The sequence below is a fragment of the Narcine bancroftii genome, chromosome 9 (genome assembly GCF_036971445.1).
Source record: "Narcine bancroftii isolate sNarBan1 chromosome 9, sNarBan1.hap1, whole genome shotgun sequence".
In the NCBI taxonomy this organism is placed as follows: domain Eukaryota; kingdom Metazoa; phylum Chordata; class Chondrichthyes; order Torpediniformes; family Narcinidae; genus Narcine; species Narcine bancroftii.
In genome coordinates, this window is record NC_091477.1 from 68,731,948 (window position 1) to 68,753,658 (window position 21,711).

Sequence of the window (21,711 nt, forward strand, 5' to 3'; positions counted from 1 at the left end):
CTTGAGATGTCCTGGGATGTGTCCACTATGTTTTGGAGGGCTTTAGGCTCAGGGGTATTGGTGTCCCCATTCCAGACCGTGATGCAGTCGGTCAGCACAATTTCCAGCACACCTCTGTAGAAATTTACCAGGGTTTCTGGTGTCATACCAAACCTCTGCAATCTCCTGAGTAAGAAGAGGCACTGACGTGCTTTCTTCACGATGCCATTGGTGTGTTGGGTCCAGGAAAAATCCTCTGAGATAGTGACTCCCAAGAACCTAAATTTCCCCACCCTCTCCACCTTGGATCGCCCAATGATTGTATACCTCTTTCTTTCCCTTCCTGAAGTTAACAATAAGCTCCTGAGTTTTTGGTGACATTGAGTGCAAGGCTCTTGATTGGTACTTTACTGTGGTTGAGGTGTGGAAGGTGGTGGCATGAAAATGGATTGGGACCTGCCATTGGCAGGTTGGAGGAGATTGGGGGCTACAATTAGGGAGTGAGATTGGAAATCCAACAGTTGGGCGGCTGCAGGTATGGTTTAAGGACACTATTCTCAGTTATAGATTGGGGAGTGGCAAATCAGGACTTGTGGATAGTTGGAGATCTGGGATTGATGTGAGGATTGGTGATGATCTACAGAATAGTGGTAAATAATTCCCTTGTGAAGACACGAGGCATATGTGTCAAGGGATCAAAAGCATAACCGATCACAAAACAACCTTGAGAATCAAAGATAATGATACCTGGACAAACTGACACCATTTACATATGGATTGACAAGAAGAACAGGCTGATGGTAAAATAAAGCTCCACATCCCCCTGATTTATGGCCCCCTTGTACAGCCACAGCCAAGGTTGTGAGGACCCAATCTAAGGCTGAGAGACCAGACAATATACCCAGCTGGGTACTGAGGATGTGCAGACCAACTGATGGAGTTGCTTACAGATATCTTTGACACATCACTGCAGCAGTCCATCATCTTCCATGGATTTCAAGATAGCCAGTATAATCCTGGTACCATAGAGGGTGACAGTAATAGGCCTCAATGTCGACTGCTCACTGGTACTGACCTTTACTGTTTTGAAATGCTTTGAGCGTCTGGTGATGGAATGTATCAAAGGACCTCTCCCAGGGATATGGGATCTATTTCAGTTTCTCTACAGATAGAACTGTCCCACTGATGAAGCTGTAACCTTGACCCTCAAGTCTGTCTTGTCCCTCCTGGAGAACATCTCATATGCCAGGCTGCAGTTCATTGATTTCAGCTCGATGTTTATTGCGATTATTCCCCAGAGGCTGGCAGAGAAGCTGTCTTTGTCGGGACACCACATCCTTCTCTGTAACTGTATTGTGGACTTCCTAACAGAAAGACCACAGTCTGCGGGTTGGCAGCAGGACGTCAAGCACTGTCACGCTGAACACTGGAGCACTTCAGGGCTGTGTGCTCAGCCCGCTCCTGTTCATGTGACTGACCCAAGGCTGCATCACCAGATCCAGCTCCAACAGTCATCACGCTTATGGATGATACAACAGTAGTCGGCCTCATCAGCAACAATGATGAGTCGCACTAGAGAATCTTGTGAACTGATGCTGGAATAACAACTTGAGTCTCAACGTGGGCAAGATGAAGGAAATGATTGTGGAATTCAGGAGTAAATACATCAAAATGCTGGAAGAATTCAACCAGACCTTTCAGCCTCTAAAGATATATTGCCGATGTTTCAGGCCTGAGGCCTTCTTCCAGAAGGAACAGGGACAATCTCCCTCCACTACCCATTAATAGTGGAGAGCATAGAGTGCACCATGTTCTTGGAGTCTACTGAAGAAGTGACCTATCTTGGACACAAAACATCTGCTCACTTGTCAGAAAGGCGCAGCAGCGACTAAAGAGAAGAGTGAGGCGGGCAAGGTGACCGGCCATCATTCAGTCAACTTTCTACAGGAGCTCTGTTGAGGGCATCCTGGCCAGCTGTATCACAGTGTGATGTGGTCACTGTGGAGCGTCAGATCGGAGGTCAATCTACAGGGCTCAAAGATCGACAGAGAAGATCACTGGGGTCTCCCCTTCCCCATCGATGGTATTTACTGGGATCATTATTTTGAAGAGGGCACACAATGTAGCATGGTGAATGACATCATCCTGTGTCAGCATCCAATCAATGGTTAAAGGGAAGCACTTGGTTAAATACAGAGAAATTATTGTAATTTTTAGTCTGACCTCAGAAAACAATCAATTTTAAAAATTGAAATCCAAAAAGGCATTTTGCAATTCTGTTTGCTGGCAGCAAATTTTTCCACCAATGCAATTTATTGTCTTGGCTGGGAAACAGGAGTGGCATTAGGACCTGGTGGAATCCTTCCAAGCAATGACTTTGCTGTAAATATAGCAGCTTCATTACACATACTCACTTCAGAGGCAGTTCAAGACAGCTTGCACAGAGAGGCACTTCAAGTGCAAGGAATGCCCTTGTTATTTGCTTGTTTGCCCCAGCGTGGAGCATCACAGGGACTGAGTCCTCCTTCAGGTGGAGTGGTCCTTCCGCAGGGCTTCGCTTGGGAGCTTGAGCGCAGCGTCTACCAATGCTCCAGCTGTGCAAACTCACTGACTCATTGTTCATTAGCAACTCCCGGTCAGCCTGTGATGATAAACTCCTTTCCGGAGAGGGGGTGACATTCTGCATCAACGTGTCCAAGCAGCAGCCCTTCCCAGCACTGAGGGTTAGCACCCTGCGGGTGCCCGTCTTCGATGACCCGGCTGAAAACCTCCACCGGTACTTTGACAGGTGTGCCGACACCATCGAAGATGTTAGCCAGCAGGGAGGCAGGACCCTAGTGTATTGCAAGAATGGGCGCAGCCGGTCGGCCTCCATCTGCACTGCCTATCTCATGAAGTACAGAAACCTTTCCCTCCAAGAAGCATTCGAGGTGAGTGAGTCAGTGTGCAGCATCAAGAGGTGAGGTGAAGTGGGAAATCCTGAGTGGCCAGCATGGCTCCCCCTCCCCCCCTACCATGTGATTAAGAGTAACTGAGAGCCATTCAGTCTCTCACATCCATGCTGGCACATGGATCAAGCTCATCAATTAGACCAACACTTCCATCCCTTCTCAGCTATACATCATTGCCTGTAGAACCACTGCTTCTATAACTCTTAGAATCTATGGTTTTTGCAAGTGACCCTGTCCTTTCTGCGAATGTGTACAAAAGCATAACTGCTCATCAGAAATCCTCCTCATTACATCCCCTTGGTTCTTTTGCTAGTTATCTGAAATAATTTCATCTTGCTTCTGGCCCACATGATTTTATATACTCCGATAAACTTAGACGTATAGCACGGTAACAGGCCCTTCCGGCCCCCGATCCCATGCCCCCTAAAATACACCAATTAACCTACAAATTCCATACATTTTTGAAGGGTAAGAGGAATCTGAAACACCCAGAGAAAATTGATGCAGGCACTGGGAAAATCTACAAACACCTTACAGACAGCATCAGATTTGAACCCCGGTCGCTGCCGCTGTAACAGCATTGCACTATCTGCTATATTGACCGTGTTGCCTAAATTGAGAAGACCCCTCAAATTTTGTTTCCCCAGGGGATAAAGCCACAGCCTATCTAGCACTCCAAGTGAACTCTTGCAAAATGTATGTAGAAAACTGGGGCTGCAGGCCAAACCCGAGCTCAATGCACTTAAATTTTTAAAAATAGATTCACAATAAACAAGCATGCCCGCCCGCGTGTGCACATACACACACTCACGCACATATTTACACACACACTCGCACACACATGCATGTGCACATGTGCGTGCCCACACATACATGCATGCACACATGTGCACACACACATGCGCACACACATACATGCGCACACACACACTCACATGCATACACATGCATACAAACACGTCCACACGCGCGCACACTAATGCACCCACAGGCACGCACATGCAAACACACACATACACACACACACACGCACACACACGCGCACACACACACACACACACACACGCACGCACGCACACACGCACACACGCACACACACACACACACACACACACACACACACACACACACACACACACACACACATACACACACAAATGCACGGTATTTTCACATTCAAATAAAAACAGTGCATTTTTAAATATTTACAGTGTCCTATTTGCTTGTACATTCTGTTGTTTTACATTGTAGTGTTAATCATTTTTAGTACCATTGTCACTAACATGGCTCTCCCAGGGTTATTCTCCCTTCTGTTGTTTAAGTAGCTTCCCCACCAATCTAAGCTCCTCAGTGCCCGGAGGCAGAAAGATCCTGGTCCTTCCTCACAAAATTGGCTGTGCCAAGCCTCAGTGCATCTCTCAGCACGTACTCCTGCAGCCTGGTATGCGCCAGTAGGCAGCATTCCCTCACTGACATCTCTCTGTATGCACATACCCATATGAAGGGTCCATTTCCCTCTGCAGACCCACTGCTTGATTTTGCTCCAGTAATGGTCATTATGTAATAGGCAGAAGTGGAAACTCAACTGTCCGTTTCAACCCTAAGACAATGCAGCCAAATGCAGAAGCCATAGGTGACATTAGCTTCACTGGCATGCACTTGTGCTAGATGCTCTTTGAGGGTGACCTGACCAAGCTGGGAAGAATGTTTATAAGTTTCCGCAGAGTAATTTCTTTGGTGGGCATTTCAGGAACAAAGGAACACGGTCTTAAAGTTGGAGCCAAGAAACAGAAAACGTTTCTTTCTCATCCAATGACACATTTTGCTTTTGGAAGGAGTTGATGAGCAATTGAGAGAATTGGGAAATGAGATGAGTGGAATTGGTCTGAGAGCTGACAGACTTGATAGGCTAAATGGCCTCCTTTGTTGTCAGGAAATATGAAATATTAAAATTAATGGATGCTGGGAACCAAAAGGAGCATTCTGGGTTTTTGGAGTCACAGAGAGATACAGCAGAGAAGTAGGCCATTCAGCCAATCAAGTCATTGTAGGCATTGAGTACCATGTTTACACTATTCTCTACCTGATCCATTTTTGTTCTTTCACATTCCCATCAACTTCCTCAGGAGTGCACCACTCATCTACTGTCTCGGGACAATTTACAGGAGCCAATGTATTTACCAACCCGAATGCCTTGGGGATGTGAGAGGAGACAAGCAAGCCGGGGGAGGGGGGGGAAGCTCAGGGAGAATGTGCAAACTCTACACAGACAGCTCCTTGGCTCAGTATTGAACCTGGGACACTGGAGCATGTAGAGGCAGATGAACCAGAGTGCAGCTCTTGTGAGGTTAAAGTAGCAAAAGGTGTGAAATAAAGGTGCTGAAAAAATGGGCTGCAAAATGGCAGATGGAACTTAATGCAGACAAGTGTGAAGTGTAGCACTTAGAGAGGACTATGCAAGGAGGACATACACTGTGGTGGAGGAACCCAAGAGTGCGTTAGAATAGAGGGATCTGGGAATACAGATACATAATTCCCTGAAAGTGGCATCACAGGTAGAAAGAGCCATAAAGAGAGGATTTGGCATGTTGGCATTCATAAATCAAAGTACTGAGTATGGGAGTTGGGATGTTATGGTGAGGTTATATAAGACATTGGTGAGGCCAAATTTGAACTAATGCGGTTTTGTTCACCTAACTACAAGAAAGATATCAATAAGATTGAAAAAACGCAGAGAAAATTTACAATAACGTTGCTGGGTCTTCAGGAACTGAGTTAAAAAGGTTAAGACTTTATTCCCTGGAGCATAGGGGAAAGTTGACAGAGATATACCAAACTATGAGTGGTATAGATAGAGTAAATGAAAGCTGGCTTTTTCCACTGAGGCTAGATGAGGCAAGAACTAGAGGACATTGGGTAGGAGTGAAAGGTGAAATGTTTAAAGGGAACGCTGGTGCAACCTCTTCATGTAGACTGTGGTGAAAGTGTGGAACGAGCTTCCAGGTGAAGTGGTGAATACGGGCCCAATTTTGATGTTTAAGAAAAATTTGGAGAGGTACATGGATGGGAGGGGTATGGAGGCCTATGGTCCGTGAGCAGGTTAATTGAACAAGGTAGAATAATACTTCAGAATATCCGAGATGTTCTCCTTCTTCAAAAAGGTGGCTTCCCCTCTACCACCATCAACTTGACCCTCAACCGCACATCTGCCCTGGCCCCTTCTTGCCCACCACCCGTAACAAGGATTGGTTTCCCCTTGTGCTCACTTACCACCCCACCAGCCTGAGCATTCAACATATCATCCTCCACCATTTCCACCCCGTGATGCCAACACTGGGCACATCTCTTTTCCTCCTCTCTCCACCTTCTGCAGGGACTGTTCCCTTTGTCCACTCCTCATTTCCCACCAATCGTCTCCTTTGCACCTACTTCTGTGACCACAGGAGGAGCTGCACTTGTACCCACACCTCCTCCCTCATCACTAAAAAAAGTTCCCCAAAAGTGATGCAACACTTCACTTGTGAATATGCAGGTGTCATCCGGTACTCCCGTTGTGGTCTCCTCCACATTAGAGAGACTGGGCACAGACTAGGGGATTGCTTCATTGAGCACCTCAGCTCTATCCTCAACAATAGTGGTGGTGATCTCCCAGTGGCCACCCATTTCAATTCGCCACCCCATTCCCTTGCCGACATACCTCCCCAAGGTCTCATGCACTGCCAGACTGAGACCACTCACAAATTGGAAGAACAACACCTCATATTCCATGTGGGCACCAACCTACCGGATGGCATTAACATGGACATCTCTGGTTAACCCCCATTTCATCTATCTCTATGCCTCTCATACCAAACTGCATGAGTTTTTCATGCACTGCTGGGACCAAGGAATGGTGCCTCAGGACCTTCGTGATGCCATTGTCATTACCCTGTACAAAACCAAAGGCGAGAAATCAGACTGCTCAAACTACAGGGGAATCACGCTGCTCTCCATTACAGGCAAAATCTTTGCTAGGATTCTCCTTAATAAACAAATACCTAGTGTCGCCGAAAATGTCCTCCCAGAATCACAGTGTGGCTTTCGCGCAAACAGAGGAACTACTGACATGGTCTTTGCCCTCAGACAGCTCCAAGAAAAGTGCAGAGAACAAAACAAAGGACTCTACATCACCTTTGTTGACCTCATAGGAACATAGGAACATCGGAAGTAGGAACAGGAGTAGGCCAAAAATGGCCCATCGAGCCTGCTCCTCCATTCAATACAATCATGGCTGATCTGATTTATGACCTAACTCCACCTACCTGCCTTCTCCCCATATCCCCTAATTCCTCTATCATGTAAAAATTTATCTAACCGAATTTTAAATATGTTTAATGAGGCACCCTCAACCACTTCCCTGGTTAGAGAATTCCAAACATTCACTACTCTCTGGGAAAAACTATTTTTCATCATCTCTGTCCTAAATCTACTTCCATGAATCTTGAGACTGTGTCCTCTCATTTTAGTTTCCCCGGCCAGCTCAAAAAACCTTCCTACATCTATCCTATCCATACCCTTCATAATCCTATATGTTTCTATAAGATCTCCTCTCATTCTTCTGAACTCGAACGAATACAATCCTAGATAATTTAATCTTTCATCATAAGTCAACCCCTTCATCCCAGGAATCAACCTAGTAAACCTCCTCTGGACTGTCTCCAAAGCCAGTATATCTTTCCTCAAATATGGAGACCAGAATTGGACCCAGTACTCCAGGTGCGGTCTCACCAGTACCTTATACAGTTGCAACATTATCTCCCTACTCCTGAATTCAATTCCTCTAGCGATGAAGGCCATCATTCCATTTGCCTTCTTAATAACCTGCTGCACCTGCAACCTAACTTATTGCGATTCATGCACAAGCACTCCCAAGTCGCTCTGCACAACAGCATGCTGTAGTTTTTCAACCTTTAAATAATATTCAGCTCTTTTATTTTTCTTGCCAAAGTGGATAACCTCACACTTACTAACATTGTACTCCATCTGCCAGACCTTTGCCCACTCATCCAGCTTAACTATATCCCTCTGCAGACTCTCCACATCCTCATTACAATTTGCTCTTCCACTCAATTTGATGTCATCCGCAAACTTGGCTACACCACATTTTGTCCCCTCCTCCAAGTCATCAATTGAAATGATGAAGAGTTGTGGGCCTAACACCGACCCCTGTGGCACCCCACTTACCACTCTCTGCCAACCTGAAAAACTCCCATTTATCCCAACTCTCTGCCTCCTGTCAGACAACCAATTTTCAATCCAGGCCAATATACTTCCCCAGACTCCACTTTCCTGTAACTTACTGAGAAGTCTCTTGTGCGGCATCTTATCAAACGCTTTCTGGAAATCCAAATATACAACATCAACCAGTTCCCCTCTATCCACCACACCCATTATATCCTCAAAGAATCCTAACAAGTTTGTCAAACAAGATCTTCCCTTTCTAAAACCATGCTGTGTCTGCCTGATTGAACCCTTATGTTCCAAAAGTTTCACTATTTCATCTTTAATGATGGCTTCAAGCATTTTTCCAACTACAGACGTCAAGCTAATTGGCCGATAATTTCCAGTCTTCTGCCTACATCCCTTCTTAAAAAGTGGCGTGCCATTTGCTGTCTTCCAGTCTGCCGGGACCTGCCCAGAATCCAAGGAATTTTGGTATATGGCCACCAATGCATCAACTATAACTTCTGCCATTTCCTTCAGAACCCTTGGATGCATATCATCAGGACCAGGTGATTTGTCTGGCTTTAGTCCCATAAGTTTCTCCATCCCTACTTCCTTTGTAACAACTATTTTATCAAGGCCCTCCCCAACATTCGCATCCTTAACTCCGCACTTGGGCATGCTGAACGTGTCTTCCACCGTGAAGACTGACACAAAATATTTGTTTAATGCCTCGGCCATTTCTTCATTTTTTGCTACCAATTTTCCTTTCTCATCCTCCAAGGATCCTATGTTAACTCTGGCCACCCTCTTCCGTTTTATATATTTACAAAAGTTTTTGCTTTCTGTTTTTATATTTTGTGCCAATTTACTTTCATAATCCTTTTTCCCATTTCTTATTACCCGCTTTGTAACCCCTTGTTGTCTCTTAAAGTTTTCCCAATCTTCCAGTTTCCCACTGCTCTTTGCAGCTTTGTACACCTGCGCCTTCAATTTTATACTCTCCTTCATTTCCTTTGTTAACCACGGTTGATTTTTTCCTCCCTTGCTGCCCTTTTTCCTGACCGGAATATATTTTTGTTGAGCATTACAAAGAATTTTTTTGAAAATCTTCCACTGTTCCTCAACTGTTTCATCAATTAGCCTGTGCTCCCAGTCCACTCTGCCCAATTCCTCCCTCATCCTATGGTAGTCACCCCTGTTTAAGCATAATATATTAGTTTTAGATCTAACTATTTCCCCTTCCATCTGAATGAGAAATTCAATCATACTATGATCGCTATTTCCTGGATGGTCTCTGACTATTACATCATTTACTCTACCTATCTCATTGCACAACACTAGATCCAGGAGAACATTTTCTCTTGTGGGTCCCTTAACATGCTGCTCAAGAAAGCTATCGTGGATGCATTCTATGAAGTCCTCTTCCAGACTCCCACGACCAACTTGATTTTCCCAATCTATGTGGAAGTTAAAGTCCCCCATGATGACTGCCATATCATTATTACATATAACATAACATAACAATTACAGCACGGAAACAGGCCATTAGGCCCTTCTAGTCCGCACCGAACCAAACACCCCTTTCTAATCCCACCTCCCTGCACAATGCCCATAACCCTCCATCTTCCTCTCATCCATATACCTGTCCAACCTTTTCTTAAATAATACAATTGACTCCGCCGCCACTATTTCTCCCGGAAGATCATTCCACACAGCTACCACTCTCTGAGTAAAGAAGTTCCCCCTCATGTTACCTCTAAACCTCTGCCCCTTAATTCTTAACTCATGTCCTCTTGTTTTAATCTTTCCTCCTCTTAACGGAAATAGTCTATCCACATCCACTCTGTCTATCCCTTTCATAATCTTAAATACTTCTATCAAATCCCCTCTCAACCTTCTACGCTCCAAAGAATAAAGACCCAATCTGTCCAATCTCTCCCCATACTCCAGATGCTTAAACCCAGGCAACATTCTAGTAAACCTTCTCTGCACTCTCTCCACTCTGTTTATATCCTTCCTATAATTAGGCGACCAGAACTGCACACAGAACTCCAAATTAGGCCGCACCAACGTCTTATACAATCTCAACATCACCTCCCAACTCCTATATTCCATGCAATGATTGATAAAGGCCAGCATACTAAAAGCCTTCTTCACCACCCTATTCACGTGAGTTTCTACCTTCAGGGAACGATGTACCGTCACTCCTAAATCTTTCTGCTCTTCTGTATTCCTCAATGCTCTCCCATTTACCACGTATGTCCTATTCTGATTCTTCTTACCAAAATGAAGCACTTCACACTTATCAGCATTAAATTCCATCTGCCATTTTTCAGCCCACTTTTCTAAGCAGCCCAAATCCCTCTGCAATCCTAGAAAACCTTCTTCATTATCCACTATTCCACCTATCTTAGTATCGTCTGCATATTTACTAATCCAATTCACCACCCCATCATCTAGATCATTAATGTATATAACGAACAACAATGGGCCCAATACAGATCCTTGAGGCACACCACTGGTCACCGGCCTCCAACCTGACAGACAATTATCCACTACCACTCTCTGGCCTCTCCCTTTCAGCCAATGTTCAATCCATTTGACTATCTCAAAATTTATACCTAAAGACTGCACCTTCCTAACTAACCTTCCATGTGGTACCTTATCGAAGGCCTTACTGAAGTCCATATAGACAACATCCACTGCGCTACCCTCATCCACATTCCTAGTCACCTCTTCAAAAAATTCAATCATATTGGTCAAACATGACCTTCCTCCCACAAATCCATGTTGAGTGCTCCTGATCAGACCCTGTCTATCAAGATGTTTATAAGTACTATCTCTAAGAATTTTCTCCATTAATTTACCTACCACAGACGTCAAACTTACAGGCCGATAGTTGCCAGGCTTCCTCCTTGAACCCTTTTTAAATAACGGAACCACATGCGCAATGCGCCAATCCTCCGGCACTATCTCCATATCTAATGACATTCGAAAAATTACCGCCAGAGCCTCTGCTATTTCCTCCTTCACTTCTCTCAATGTCCGGGGGAAGATCCCGTCTGGTCCCGGAGACTTATCCACCTTTATATTCTTCAAAAGCCTTAAAACTACACCTTTTGTAATCTCTATATTCCCCATATTTACCCAATTTGCTTTTTTTATCCCACATCTCCCAATATCCTTCTCCTTAGTGAATACCGAAGAAAAGAAACTGTTCAATATCTCCCCCATTTCTCTAGGTTCCACACACAGTTTTCCACTCTGATTTTCTAAGGGACCAATTTTGTCTCTAGCTTTCCTCTTACCATTAACATATTTGTAGAACTCTTTTGGATTAATTTTCACCCTGCTTGCCATAGTTTTCTCGTACCTTCTTTTAGCTTTCCTAATTCCTCTCTTAAGATTCCTTTTACATTCAATGTATCTTTCAAACATCTCCTTAACTCCATGCTTCTTATATCTAATGTACGCCTCCCTTTTTCTTCGAACCAAGTTTCCTTGAAAACCACTATTCCTTGAAAACCATGGCTCTCTCAAACCTTTTGCCCCTCCTTTTAACCTAACAGGAACATAAAGCTTTTGCACTCTCAAAATCTGATCTTTAAAAGACTTCCATCTCTCTACTACATCCTGCCCATAAAACAAATTGTCCCAATGCACACCCTGCAAGTCCTTTCGCATCTCCTCAAATCTAGCTTTTCCCCAATCAAAAACCTCAATCCTTGGCCCTGATTTCTCTCTTTCCATAATGACATTGAAGCTGATGGCATTATGATCACTGGACCCGAAGTGCTCGCCAACACTAACCTCCGTCACTTGACCCATCCCATTTGCCAACAGTAGATCTAACACTGCTCCTTCTCTGGTCGGCACCTCTACATATTGTTGTAAAAAACTAGCTTGCACACATTTCACAAACTCTAACCCATCCATTCTTTTCACAGAATGTGTTTCCCAATCTATATGTGGAAAATTAAAATCTCCCATAATTACAACCCTGTGCTTATCACAAATATCTACTATCTCCCTACAGATTTGCTCCTCTAGGTCTCGGTCCCCTCCGGGTGGTCTATAATACACCCCTACAAGTGTAACCTCTCCTTTCCTACTCCTCAGTTCCACCCAAATAGCCTCCGTGGATGTGCGCTCTAATCTATCCTTCCTAGGCACCGCTGTAATATTTTCCCTGACAAGCAATGCAACCCCACCTCCTCTTGCCCCTCCGACTCTATCACACCTAAAACAACGAAACCCAGGGATATTCAGTTGCCAATCACATCCCTCCTGCAACCATGTCTCACTAATCGCTACCACATCATACTTCCAAGTATCAATCCACACCTTCAGCTCATCCACCTTTTTTACAATACTCCTGGCATTAAAATATATGAATTTCAGGGATTTCCCATTTTTTAATCCCTGTTTTCCCTCATCTTTAAGAACAACATTATTTACTTTTCCTGCCAATTGCCCTTCATCTTCTTCCAGAGCATTTCCCTTCTCTATCACCTGCCCATCCATATTCAAATACTTACTACAAACTTTCATTGTTTGCATTCTAACCTTCTCCTTACTGCTCTGTACTATTTTGTTCCCTCCCCCCAACCATTCTAGTTTAAAGGATCCTGAGTAGTAAATACCTCTGCCAGGATTCTGGTCCCCCTGGGATTTAAGTATAACCCGTCCTTACTGTACAGGTCACATCTCCCCCAAAAAAGGTCCCAGTTATCCAGAAACTTAAAACCCTGCCCCTTACTCCACCCCTTCAGCCACGTGTTAATCCTCCACCTCATCCTATTTCTATTCACACTGTCACGTGGCACAGGGAGTAATCCAGAGATTACCCCCTTTGCGGTCCTTCTTTTTAACTCCCTACCTAACTGCCTGTACTCACTTTTTAGGACCTCTTCTCTAATTCTCCCTATGTCATTGGTACCTACATGTACCACGACCTCTGGCTCCTGTCCCTCCCACTTTAGGATATCTGGGACACGAGCAGCAACATCTCGGACCCTGGCACCAGGGAGGCAAACCACCATCCGGTTCTCCTTGCTGCGTCCGCAGAATCCCCTATCCGTCCTCTTAACTATGGAGTCTCCTACCACAATTGCCCTCCTCTTCCTTTCCCTCCCTTTCTGAGCTTCAGGGGCCGACCTCGTGCCGGAGGCACAGCCACTGTCACTCCCCCCAACCTTGATGTCCCCCTCAACATTTCTCAAAGAGGCGTACTTATTGCTGAGGGTTACATTCACAGGGCTCGTCTCTGGCACCTTACGTTCTTTTGTCCCTCTCCTAACAGTTACCCACCTTTCATCCTCCCGTGGCCCTGGCGTGACCACCTGGCTGTAACTCCTGTCTATGACTACCTCTGTTTCCCTAACCAGCCTGAGGTCATCGAGCTGCAGCTCTAGTTCCCTAACACGGTCCCTGACAATCTGCAGCTCGACACACCTAGTGCAGATATGGACATCCGGGAGTCTGGAAGACTCCAGGACCTCCCACATCCGGCACTCCCGACAACACACAGCCTTAACACTCATCCCTTACCCCAATGAAGAAGTAATGAAGACTATCTTAGCTTTCTCTCCGCCTGCTTTCGCCGAAGCCTGATGAGCCAAAGCCTGGAAGTCCCACTCCTTCACTGAGCCTGATGAGCCAAAGCCTGGAAGTCCCACTCCTTCACTGAGCCTGATGAGCCAAAGCCTGGAAGTCCCACTCCTTCACTGGGCCACTCACTCGCTGGGCCGCTCGCTGTCCCTCTTATTTATTGGCCTTTTACCAATTAACCCCTTCACACTCTCCTGTACGCTGGCTCGACCAATGGCCGCCTCCGACGCCGACTCCTCCCCGCAGACCCCGGTAAGAAACTTTTAAAAAAGTTTTCTTACCTGCTCCGGACTCTTTTCTTTTCTGTCCTTCTCCTCTCCTCTCCTCTCCTCTCCTCTCCTCTCCTCTCCTCTCCTCTCCTCTCCTCTCCCTACTGCTAAGCTCTGTCCCCAGTAAGAGTCTTTAAAAAGACCTTACCTTCCCGTCACACTCTCCTGTACGCTGGCTCGACCAATGGCCGCCTCCGACGCCGACTCCTCCCCGCAGACCCTGGTAAGAAACTTTTAAAAAAGTTTTCTTACCTGCCCCAGACTCTTTTCTTTTCTGTCCTTCTCCTCTCCTCTCCTCTCCTCTCCTCTCCTCTCCTCTCCCTACTGCTAAGCTCTGTCCCCAGTAAGAGTCTTTAAAAAGACCTTACCTTCCCGTCACACTCTCCTGTACGCTGGCTCGACCAATGGCCGCCTCCGACGCCGACTCCTCCCCGCAGACCCTGGTAAGAAACTTTTAAAAAAGTTTTCTTACCTGCCCCGGACTCTTTTCTTTTCTGTCCTTCTCCTCTCCTCTCCTCTCCTCTCCTCTCCTCTCCTCTCCTCTCCTCTCCCTACTGCTAAGCTCTGTCCCCAGTAAGAGTCTTTAAAAAGACCTTACCTTCCTGTCACACTCTCCTGTACGCTGGCTCGACCAATGGCCGCCTCCGACGCCGACTCCTCCCCGCAGACCCTGGTAAGAAACTTTTAAAAAAGTTTTCTTACCTGCCCCGGACTCTTTTCTTTTCTGTCCTTCTCCTCTCCTCTCCTCTCCTCTCCTCTCCTCTCCCTACTGCTAAGCTCTGTCCCCATTACATGCCTCACTTATCTCTCTATTTATTTCCTGTGCTACTAAACTATTGTTATTTGGTGGGCGATAGATAACACCCACCAATAATTTTTTCCCTTTGTTATTCTTTATCTCTACCTAAATGGACTCAACATTATGCTCTTTAGATCTTATATCATTCCTCACTACTGCCTGGAGCTCATCTTTGATTAAGAGTGCAACTCCACCTCCCTTACCATCCTGGCTATCTCTTTGCACGACCTGATACCCTTGAAAGTTTAATTCCCATTTAGGGTCACCTTGTAGCCATGTTTCCGTGATGGCTACCAAATCATAGGCATGGGTACCGATTTGCACCTCAAGTTCACTAACCTTATTTCTAATACTGCGGGCATTCAGATAAAGTGCCTTTATGCTCTTTGTCCTTTTAATATCTAGTGACTTCTGTAACCTTTTCTTTTGATTTTTCTGCCCACTATTTTTCTTTGTAATTTTCTTAACACTATCATTGACCCGAAAACTCACTGCACCATCTGATTTTTTACTTTCTCCTCCCAACATTACTTTTCCTATTTTACTTTTCCTGGCCATTACTTTATCTTCCCTACCCTTTTCCCTATCACTCTGGTTCCCATACCCCTGCCAAATTAGTTTAAACCTTGCCCCACTGCTGTACCAAACATACTTGCCAAAATGTTGACACCTTTTGGATTTAGATGCAACCCGTCCCTCTTGTAAAGATCATGCTTTCCCCAAAAGAGATCCCAATGATCGAAGAAGCCAAATCCTTGCCTTGTACACCAGCACCTCAGCCACACATTCATTTTCCTTATCCTTACATTCTTTTCATCACTTGCATTTGGAACAGGTAGTAATCCCGAGATCACCACCCTAGCGTTCCTGTCTTTCAGATTTCGTCCCAGCTCACTGTAATCCCTTTTCATTACCTCCTCTCTTTTCCTGTCAATGTCGTTTGTACCCACATGTACCAAGACATCAGGCTGCTCTCCCTCTCCAAAGCCTTTGACACCATGAGCAGGAAAGGGCTATGGCAAATACTAGAGCGTCTCAGATGCCCCCCCAAGTGCCTCAACATGGTTATCCAACTGCACGAAAACCAACAAGGTCGGGTCAGATACAGCAATGGGCACTCCGAACCCTTCTCCATTGACAACGGCGTGAAGCAAGGCTGCATCTTCGCACCAACCCTCTTTACTACCTTCTTCAGCATGATGCTAAAACAAGCCATGAAAGACCTCAACAATGAAGATGCTGTTTACATCGGGTACCGCACGGATGGGAGTCTCTTCAATCTGAGGCACCTGCAAACTCACACCAAGACACAAGAACAACTTGTCCATGAACTACTCTTTGCAGACGATGCCGCTTTAGTTGCCCATTCAGACCCAGCTCTCCAGCGCATGACGTCCTGTTTTGCAGAAACTGCCAATATGTTTGGCTTGGAAGTCAGTCTGAAGAAAACTGAGGTCCTCCATCAGCCAGTTCCCCACCATGACTACCAGCCCCCCCACATCTCCATCGGGCACACAGAATTCAAAACGTCTACCTTGGCTGCACTATTTCATCTGATGCAAGGATCGACAAAGAGATAGACAACAGACTCGCCAATGCAAATAGCGCCTTTGGAAGACTACACAAAAGAGTCTGGAAAAACAACCACCTGAAGAAAAACACAAAGATCAGCGTGTACAGAGCCGTTGTCATACCCACGCTCCTGTTTGGCTCCGAATCATGGGTTCCCCACCTACGACTCCTAGAACGCTTCCATCAGCGCTGTCTCCGCTCCATCCTCAACATTTATTGGAATGACTTCATCACCAATATTGAAGTACTCAAGCTGGCAGAGTCCGCAAGCATCGAATCCATGCTGCTGAAGACCCAACTGCGCTGGGTGGGTCATGTCTCCAGAATGGAGGACCATCGCTTTCCCAAGATCGTGTTCTATGGTGAGTTCTCCACTGGCCACCGAGACAGAGGTGCACCAAAGAAGAGGTACAAGGACTGCTTAAACAAATCTCTTGGTGCCTGCCACATTGACCACCGCCAATAGGCTGATATCGCCTCCAACCGTGCATCTTGGAGCTTCACAGTTCGACAGGCAGCAACCTCCTTTGAAGAAGACCACAGAGCCCACCTCACTGACAAAAGACAAAGGAGGAGAAACCAACACCCAACCCCAACCAACCAATTTTCCCTTGCAACCGCTGCAACCGTGCCTGCCTGTCCCGCATCGGACTTGTCAGCCACCAACGAGCTTGCAGCAGGCGTGGACATACCCCTCCATAAATCTTCGTCTGCGAAGCCAAGCCAAAGAAGAAGAAGAGATGCTTCTCTAGCTCTCACTCTCTTTTTTTCCCTCTATCTCCTTTCTGCCAGATCTGCATTGACCTTTCCTCCTCTCCTGTCCTTCTCTCCGTATCCAATTTGGCAGTTGGTTTGCACTCCTCCCCCTGCCCTCTGTTCCCTTCTCCCCAGCCTTTTAATTCAGGCACCTACCTGCCTTTTACTCATACCCTGAAGAAGGGCTCAGGCCCAAAACATCGGTTATATACGTTTGCCTCTTGTGGACACTGTGAGACCTGCTGAGTCCCTCCAGCATTTCTATTTGCCTGTTATTATTGTTAGAATAATATTTCAGCCTGGACTAAATAGGCCAATGGGCTCTTTTCTGCCTGTGATGTTTTATGGTTCTATGGTTCAAAATTGAAAGGACAGATATGATATACATATAGTTTTAATTTAACACCGGCCTGATTTAAGGGGCCGAATGGCCTCTTCCTTATCTAAAGTTACTGCCAAGGCTTGCTCATGAAGAATGGTCACTTGAGTGAGATGCTAGTGTAAGGACGAGTTAATGTCAGTTAGAACTCAGCATCTTTGGGAAATATGGAGATGATATTGGTGTCACATCTACCATCTTGAGCTCAACAGTAGCAAAACCAAGGAGGTGATTGTGGACTTCAGAAGGAAGCCAGAAGAGCATGATCCAGTCCTCGTCGAGGACTCCATAGTAGAGACTGTCAAGAACTTCAAATTCCTGGGTGTCAACTTCTCCAAGGATCTGTCCTGGAGCCTCCATGTCAATGCAATAACAAAGCAGCTAAACTTTGTGGAATGCTGGAGGAGATTCGGTATGTCGCCGAGGACTCTCATAAACTTCTACAGGTGTGCCGTGGAGAGTATTCTGGCTGGTTGCATCACAGTCTAGGACGGAAGTGCCACTGGTGAGGACAAGAAAAAACTCCAGAAGGTTGTTAACTCGGCCTGTGACATCACAGGCACCAGCTCTCACTTCATTGAGGACATCTGCATGAGATGGTGTCTTCAAAAAGCAGCCTCTATCCTCGAAGGCCCTCCACCACCCAGGCCAGGCCCTCTTCACTCTGCTACCATCGGGGAAAAGGTACAGGAGGCTGAAGACGAGTTCTTAGCAGCACAAGGACAGTTTCTTCCCCGCTGCCAACTAAGGCACTGCCTTACTTTGACATTTTGTGCAGCATTTTTATTTAATTTTTGTCAGGTAGTTTATATGAACGTTTTCACTGTGACGCTGCTGCAAAACGACAAATTTTGTGACTTGTTCTGATTCAGCTGAGGAATCTCCCCCACAATGTAAATGGATTTGCTTTCTTCAACCTCAGGTGTGATTGGTTTTCCTTCAGCATTATGGATAATGGACAGCTGCCCTTTGCTATTTCCGAGTTTAATGTTTTCAGACATGAGGTACTCAGGAGAGGTAATGCTATTGACCAAGTAGCTTTTATGGAAATCAATAATGGTGAGTGATGATCAGCAGAATGTAAAAGTGAGGAGATTCCTCAATCAGTCCCATTAAATAAATTAAATTGCCGCAAGGCTTGGTCTGACCCTTTCTATTTTTTTTACCGTTGATTTATTTTTATGTCTTGCTTTAAACTGTGCTTATTGCAAACATGTGCAAAGTGGTTAACACAGAACATTTGAAATATTTTATTCTGCTGGTGATTGATAACTAAATAAATCCTTCACGCTGGTTGGACCCTGCAACCCAAGCTAAGGAGAGCGCAGAAATGCAATTCCCCCTTACTCTCGAGGAACGTACCACGGATGAACATAGAGAGGAAAAAAATCTGTGAGCTTGGCAAGAGATAAAGCTTAATGGTATCTAGATTTATCATGGTTGTAACATACGCAGAGATGCAGAGCAAATCTTTTTTTTCTCACACGCCTTCCAATAGAGTCGCCATACGAATCTTGCAAATGAAGCAGAGAAAGAACCAAAAGGAAGAAAGAAAGTCCCTGCGGAGTCAGCGAGGGGCAGAGGACGACGCTGCCTCTTCACCTCTGCCGTCTCCTCTTCCCCTACAGCCTCTGCCGCCACCATTGCCATCTCTTCCCACCCATTTATGGTGTCCTCTGGCCAGGGGGCCTGTGGAGCTAGGGCTCCAGCCCCACCATCCAGCAGCCTGCCTACCAGAATTCCCTCTCCTCATTTGCATCCGGACCTCTGCAGAGCAAGGAGATGGCGGGGTTCCCTAAGTTCAAGTTCAGGTTTAATATCCTCTCACTGAACATATACAACCCAAAGAACAATGTTTCTCCAGACCAGAGTGCACACACGTACACACACAATGCACAGCACATAATAATCAGTTGTATACATAAAGAGATAATTTAAAATAAATATATATAAATATTTTGGAATGATTTACACGGTCATCAATTTCACAACCTGTGGGAAGGTGCCATTTCTCAGTCTGGCAGTCCTGATTTTGATGCCCCTCCACTTCCTTCTTGATGGTAATGGGTCAGAGATACTGTGTGCCAGATTGAAAGGGTCCTCAATGATGCATTGAACCAATTTAAGCAATGCTCCCAGTAAATGTCATCAATAGAGGAATGGGAGACCCCAAATGATCATTTCAGCCATTTTGATGATTGATGCTTTGCAGGTACCACACAATAATGCAACCCGATAGGATGCTCTCAATTATGCATGTTGTCATGTTGTCATGTTGTCACGGCACACCTGTAAAAGTTTATGAGAGTCCTCGGCGACATACCAAATCTCCTCCAGCATCCCACAAAGTTTAGCTGCTTTGTTATTGCATTGACATGAAGGCTCCAGGACAGATCCTTGGAGAAGTTGACATCCAGGAATTTGAAGTTCTTGACAGTTTCTACTATGGAGTCCTCAACAAGGACTGGATCATGCTCTCCTGGCTTCCTTCTGAAGTCCACAATCACCTCCTTGGACTGTTGTCATGTTGTCAAGCTGGGGGCCGGTAGCTTTACCCTCCTCAAACTTATGAAGTTTAGGTGCTACTGTACCTTCATTATTTGGTGGTGCATGATGGTAACGTTATTCCAGCTAAGATTGGAACAATAAATTCTTGGGACATTGGCTTTCACTCTTCTTTCAAGCATGTCAGAGAGATTGCCATTCCATGCACATAGACATATACTTCATGAATAACCCATTAACTCCTTTGAGTAGCATTCTCCCCGTGTCTGCGTTGGTTTTCCCCAGGGGCTCTGGTTTCCTCCCACCCTTCAAACCGTACCAGGGGTTGTGGGGTAATTGGGTGGAACTCGGCAGCATGGGCTTGTGGGCTGAAAGGGCCTGTTACCATGCTGTGCATCTAGATATTTTTTTAAAAATTAAAAATGTACCCTGACACATTTAACAGCCAATGACATTTACCAGAGGAAACAAATTTGCAGATGCTGGAAGCATGCAAATCAATGGGTCAGGCAGCATCCGTGGTCAGTCAACGTTTCGGGTCTGAATCTAACGTCAGAAGGGGTGATGTCAGGGGAGAAGAAAAGGAAAAAAAATTGTTGTTGGTGGACAAGCAGGAACTGCACTAACTTTCTAATTCAAATTGAGTCAAACAAAATGGGAAGTGAGAATAAATCATGGTTAAAAGCTGTGCAGAATTGAATGGTTACAGGTTGTGTTGGTCTGTGGTGAGGGACCGATGCTAGTTTAATTGCGGTTGGGACTGTTATAATGAGCACCAGTGTGTGCGGTAATGAAGGAAGGCACAATAGCTAGCTATTCCGCTCACCTCCACTATTAAATAGTTCCGAGAGGAAATTGAAAATCAGCCTATCTAGGTACCTAACTGATTGGAAAACCTCTAGTCACTACACAGTTGAATTGGCTTATTTAACCTTGCGATTGTTTTATTTTTGTAGCACGTGAAGTCGGTGCGGTCAACTGTAGACCCCAATGAAGGTTTCTGGCTCCAACTTCAAAGGTACGAAGGTGAGCTTCAATCCAGGAAGACTGGGAAAAATTATTCAACCAGTGGATGAGGATTTCAAGTTACACTCCAGCTCCTGTACTGAGATAGTTTCTTTGCAATCTGCTCCAGTGAACACTGGTACTGCAAGGTAGCCAATTATGCAGCCTCATTTTGTTCACAGGTTAACTGTATGAAAAGAAAGATGCTATTAGGATTGTAGCACACATAAGTGCTGGAGAAACTCGGCATCCATAGGAAGTAAACGATATTCGAGGTTTCGGACCTGAGCCCTTCTTCCTTCCTGGAGAAGGGGTCAGGTCCAAATTGTTGGCCTGCCTATTACCTGCTGCAGGCTAAGTTTCGCCAGCACTTTTGTGCATTGCATTAGACCCCAGCGCCTGCAGACTTTCTTGCGTACCTCTGTTAAGATTATATGTGGCTACATGTCATTGTGGTTCGAACATCGCTTGCAATCAAGCTTTTACATCCTGTGTCAATTCAGAACATTAATAGCGGAAGTTTATCTGTGGGTGAAAGGTTTGGACAAGGGGCTTGTCTTGAAGTTGTTGCAAGACAAGAGTAGAATGGTATTTTTAAAAAAAATTGCTAATTGTGCCATTCATGGGCAATGGTTATCAAGGAGACCATTTGCTATGGCTCGTTGATCATTAAAATAGAAC

The 21,711-nt window shown here is 45.4% G+C and overlaps 1 protein-coding gene across 1 annotated transcript; it reads left to right on the forward strand.

Annotated features, from left to right (window-relative positions):
• Nucleotides 1–2,431: 2,431 nt before the first annotated feature.
• On the forward strand, nt 2,432–21,127 carry dusp28 (dual specificity phosphatase 28). Its single transcript, XM_069897841.1, has 2 exons — nt 2,432–2,909; nt 20,982–21,127. The coding sequence occupies exons 1-2, from the start codon at nt 2,565–2,567 to the stop codon at nt 21,099–21,101; spliced, it is 465 nt and encodes a 154-aa protein (XP_069753942.1). The 5' UTR covers nt 2,432–2,564; the 3' UTR covers nt 21,102–21,127.
• The last annotated feature ends 584 nt before the right edge of the window (nt 21,128–21,711 follow it).

What these genes read in the sequence shown, in the direction of transcription:
- dusp28 (XM_069897841.1), top strand. Translation starts at nt 2,565, where the DNA reads ATGCTCCAGCTGTGCAAACTCACTGACTCATTGTTCATTAGCAACTCC. An exon ending in CCCTCCAAGAAGCATTCGAG is followed by an intron (nt 2,910 to 20,981) that starts GTGAGTGAGTCA and finishes TTATTTTTGTAG; the next exon opens with CACGTGAAGTCGGTGCGGTC.